We start from the raw sequence: 4,542 nt of genomic DNA on the forward strand, positions 1-4,542 counted from the left end.
AAATATAAGAATACATTTTATGTTGTTTTATATATATATACTAGCAGTATCGCCCGGCGTTGCTCAGGTTTATAAGGGAAATAACTATAAAGCATTTTTAGAGAGTTATAGCCAAAAAAATGGAAAAAATGATGGTAAATTTTTTTTAGACAGTTTGTGGTTTGTGTTTCTGATTCTCGACCACATGTCGAATTTATCGATTTTTTTCAGAACTGGGGGAACTTTTCAAAATTTTTGCTGCGTTAGTTTTGAATTATGACATTGGGCTATGTGTGTGTCAAGTTTCATCAGAATCGGTTGAAAGCCGTGGTCAGGGTGAGGGTACAAGCAAACAGACACACAGAAACACGCACAGACAAACTACCGTTTATATAGAGAGAGATATATTGAAAAATTTTTTTTTTTTTTTCTAGAAAACTTGATGAGACCAATTTCTTGAAATTACGTTCCCGTTGCACCAGTTGTCAGTTTGTGTACAGTAATGGTGAAGAGTTTATATGCACGTGTTATATCAGCTCTCGTTTGATGTAAACTCCTGTAATGTTGAACCAATAAAACTTTTTTTTTTACTTTGTGTTTGCGCGTGTGTGTGTGTGTGTGTCTGACCATATGTACTTTAAAGTCACTCCCTTAATAAACTGCAGTGAATAAATTAATACACAATGATTATTTTTCTCTTTAATTTTTTATTCTGTTGTTTTCAGCAAGGGTCACATAGACAGCCAAAATGGTAGAACACCAAGCCTGATATCTTCACCATCACCATCATCAACCTCATTGTTATCATCTTCATCATCATCATCATCATCATCATTGTTTAATGTCTGTTTTCTGTGCTGGCATGAGATGGACCATTTCACAGGAGCCAAAAAGCTAGAGGGTGGTGCTTAGCCCTAATGTTTTACTTTGGTATGGTTTCTATATCTGGATGCCCTTCCTAATGCAAACCACTTCACAGAGTGTATTCTCTTACTCTTTACTCTTTTACTCTTTTACTTGTTTCAGTCATTTGACTGCGGCCATGCTGGAGCACCGCCTTTAGTCGAGCAACTCAACCCCGGGACTTATTCTTTGTAAGCCCTGTACTTATTCTATCGGTCTCTTTTGCCGAACCGCTAAGTGACGGGGACATAAACACACCAGCATTGGTTGTCAAGCAAACACAGCGGGACAAACACAGACACACAAACATACATGCACACACACATATATATATACATATATACGACGGGCTTCTTTCAGTTTCCGTCTACCAAATCCACTCACAAGGCTTTTGGTCAGCCCGAGGCTATAGCAGAAGACACTTGCCCAAGGTACCACGCAGTGGGACTGAACCCAGAACCATGTGGTTGGTAAGCAAGCTACTTACCACACAGCCACTCCTGGGTGTTTTGGGGTTTTTTTACATAGCTTGTAAGCCATGAAAGTGGCAGTATTGAGTGGGGTGGCTTTATACCAAGTTATGAGAGACTAAAGTATGATAGAGGGGACAGACAGAAACAGATGTCTTGCAGTGGACAAAATACAGGGCTGCCCTGGTTGGAAAAGGAAAGAAGATGATAAAGAGGTATCAGGATATCCCCTCAAATCACAGGAAGGTGAAACATACAAGAATTTGTCCAGAGGATTAGAGGGTGAATGGGTTGATACATGACTACAATCATCAGCAAAAATATACTTGAACATGGTGCTGTTCATGTTCAAAGGACTAGGGGTAATATTTACCTTTGATTCTCAACCAGAAATTGAAACCTCAGGCTGTATATTTCTGCAATTTTTTTCTGTTTTTCCTTTTGTTCTCAGAATTTGCACTTAGAAATTTATGATAGTCAACTGTCAACTTCTTCACAACCTTGGGTCAAGTTCTGTTCAACTTATATAACCCTCAAAATATCCATTACTAGCAGTATCGCCCGGCGTTGCTCAGGTTTGTAAGGGAAATAACTATAAAGCATTTTTAGAGAGTTATAGCCAAAAAATAGCAAAAAAATGGAAAAAAAATGATGGTAAATTTTTTTTGAGGGATAAAAAAGGTGGAGTTGCGTCCCCTAGACGGTCTATGGTTTGGGTTTCAGATTCTCGACCCCATGTCGAATTTATCGATCTTTTTCAGAACTGGGGGAACTTTTCAAAATTTTCGCTGCGTTAGTTTTGAATTATGACATTGGGCTATGTGTGTGTCAAGTTTCATCAGAATCGGTTGAAAGCCGTGGTCAGAGTGAGGGTACGAGAAAACAGACACACAGAAAACGCACAGACAAACTGCCGTTTATATAGAGAGAGATTTCTGTGAACCAGTTTAACTATGGAATCAACCGTTATAAAGATGAAATACTAAACAGAATTCTTTCTTTTTTTACTTGGTACCTGTTGCAGAAGCAACACACCTGGTCTCAGTAATGTCTCTGTCTCTCTCTACCAACTAGTTGGTCAGCAGGGACAAATCTCACACAAGCCTTAATATCTATCTTCTGTTCATTTAGCAATTAGTAAACTAATTACAACAATAATCATAAATTCTTCAACAAAACTTCTATAAGCCCTTATGTATTATCAACTCGAAGGAATTGTTTGGATCTTTTCAGTTTGAACGGCAGTTTTTTCTAGCGGTGTCATATGAAATTGTCACCCATTATTATGACCCTAGTATCGATCTATTGCATTTCAATCTATTTTAGAGTTAGAGTTGGTTAGGGTTAGTTAGGGTTAGGGTTAGGGATGGGGAGAAGGGTATCTTTTTTTCTTCATGAATGTAAATAAACCTAATCTGTTTCTTAAACGAGGGACATATTCATATGGCACAGAATGTTTTTTAACTCAATGGACGTCATTGATTGGTTGAAATTGCAGAAATTGAAGAAAAAAAAAACAACAAATATCTTACAAACTATAGAATTTTCTCAATAAAGCCAAGAGAAAAAGATGTTTTATAAACAGATTCTACCAGTATACGAAGTTTAAAATTTTTTAGTTACCTAGAAATTTTGTTAAAAACTGCTGTTCAAACCGAAAAGATCCAGTTGTTTTATCTCTTAATGGTAAATAAAAGGCACTTTAACTATGATCTATTTCTTCTGTTATTTATTTCATGGACTATGAATTAACCAGCATGCAATCTTCCTTCAAATGCAACTGTAATATCCTGATAACACAAATGACACTTATTGCTTCAATTCATCCATCACACCTTGTTTGAAAACTGGTCTAGGTTGATGACAAATAGAGCATTTAGCCATAGTCAAACCCAGGTAAGCATAAAAAGTAGACATTAAAATGATGATGCTGATGATGATGATGTGTGTATGTGCACATGTGAATTTTTACGTTCTGCATCCTCACGTGAAACAGAAAAAATGGTGACATTATGTTAATGTTTCCTGTCAACAAATCATCCTGTAGCTCTGTGCTTTCAAAATCCTTTACTTGAAAAGCAGTTAAAGGATTGCTGCAGGAAGAGCCTGGGGCTATAAAGTGATGCTTCAATAAGTATGTTAGCCGTACTTATTATATGCTAGCATAGAAAAATGAATGTAAAGCAAGCCACCGAATGAACAAGTAGTGAATGAGAAGCTAAATAATTAATTTACAATGTGTTTATATTCGAGATTAAAACTTAAAAGAATGTGGAGGCACATGGCCTAGTGGTTAGAGCAGCGGACTTGCGATTGAGGGATCATGGGTTCGAATCAGACCGGGCGATGTGTGTGTTTATGAGTGAAACACCTATGCTCCACGCGGCTCTGGCAGAAGGTAATGGGGAAATTCTGCTGACTCTTTCACCACAACTTTCTCTCACTCTTTCCTCCTCCATCTTGCAGCTCACCTGCGACAAACCGGCGTACCGTCCAGGTGGGGAACCTATATGCCAAGAAACCGGGAAACCAGCCCTTTGAGCCAGGCATGGCTTGAGAAGGAACAAACAACAACGACTTAAAAGAATGGCTGGAAGAAATTAATGTATTTTCTATGAGGAAAGGTGTATAACAGAATCAAAAGACCAAGTTTTTGGAAACATAGCAGCATTCAAACTCCACCTGTCTAACATCCGTGGACTTATTTACAAAGTCAGAAAACAGCACAGCTCCCATGACTTTCAGAAACATTTTTTCACGCTAAGAGTTGCTGAAGTATGGAACAAACTGCCGGCATCAGTTGTTAGTTGTTGGAGCACTGCATTCTTCACTACTTCCATGCTTCCTGAGATTCACCAATACTACACCTGATTTTCTCCCCTCCATACACATGCAAGCATGTATCTGACTCATACACTATTCACTTTCCAGACATTTGTACATTACTACATATGCTTTATATACACTTTTGATAAGTTGTAGTGCACCTGAGCACTGTATACAATAATTTCATTATTATATAATAATGAAATAACATTCTTGTATATCAAGGTCAGGATAGAAATGAAAACAAAATATATAAATTTAAATGTTTTTTACATAAACAACATATAATTCCTGTTGATAAGAACAAAGTTTCTAAAAGAGATGAAGAAATTTGAAGGATTGCTTTGGTCCAGTGGCAGAACAT

At 37.4% G+C, this 4,542-nt stretch overlaps 1 protein-coding gene across 2 annotated transcripts in view; it reads left to right on the forward strand.

The window, feature by feature from the left end:
- The window catches only part of LOC115221504 (meiotically up-regulated gene 185 protein), an 82,245-nt gene extending 81,579 nt beyond the window's left edge, over positions 1-666 (forward strand). The window contains exon 9 of one of the 2 annotated variants that reach the window (XR_003882638.2): positions 414-470. Coding sequence is in view for 1 of the 2 variants with exons in the window: in XM_029791702.2 (XP_029647562.1) it covers positions 414-531 (118 nt within the window). In the remaining variant the exon portion in view is untranslated. Of the gene's footprint in view, positions 1-413 lie in introns of both variants that reach the window. The other variant, XM_029791702.2, reaches the window with a different exon arrangement.
- Positions 667-4,542: the final 3,876 nt, after the last annotated feature.

This window comes from Octopus sinensis, linkage group LG18, assembly GCF_006345805.1.
Source record: "Octopus sinensis linkage group LG18, ASM634580v1, whole genome shotgun sequence".
In the NCBI taxonomy this organism is placed as follows: Eukaryota; Metazoa; Mollusca; class Cephalopoda; order Octopoda; family Octopodidae; genus Octopus; species Octopus sinensis.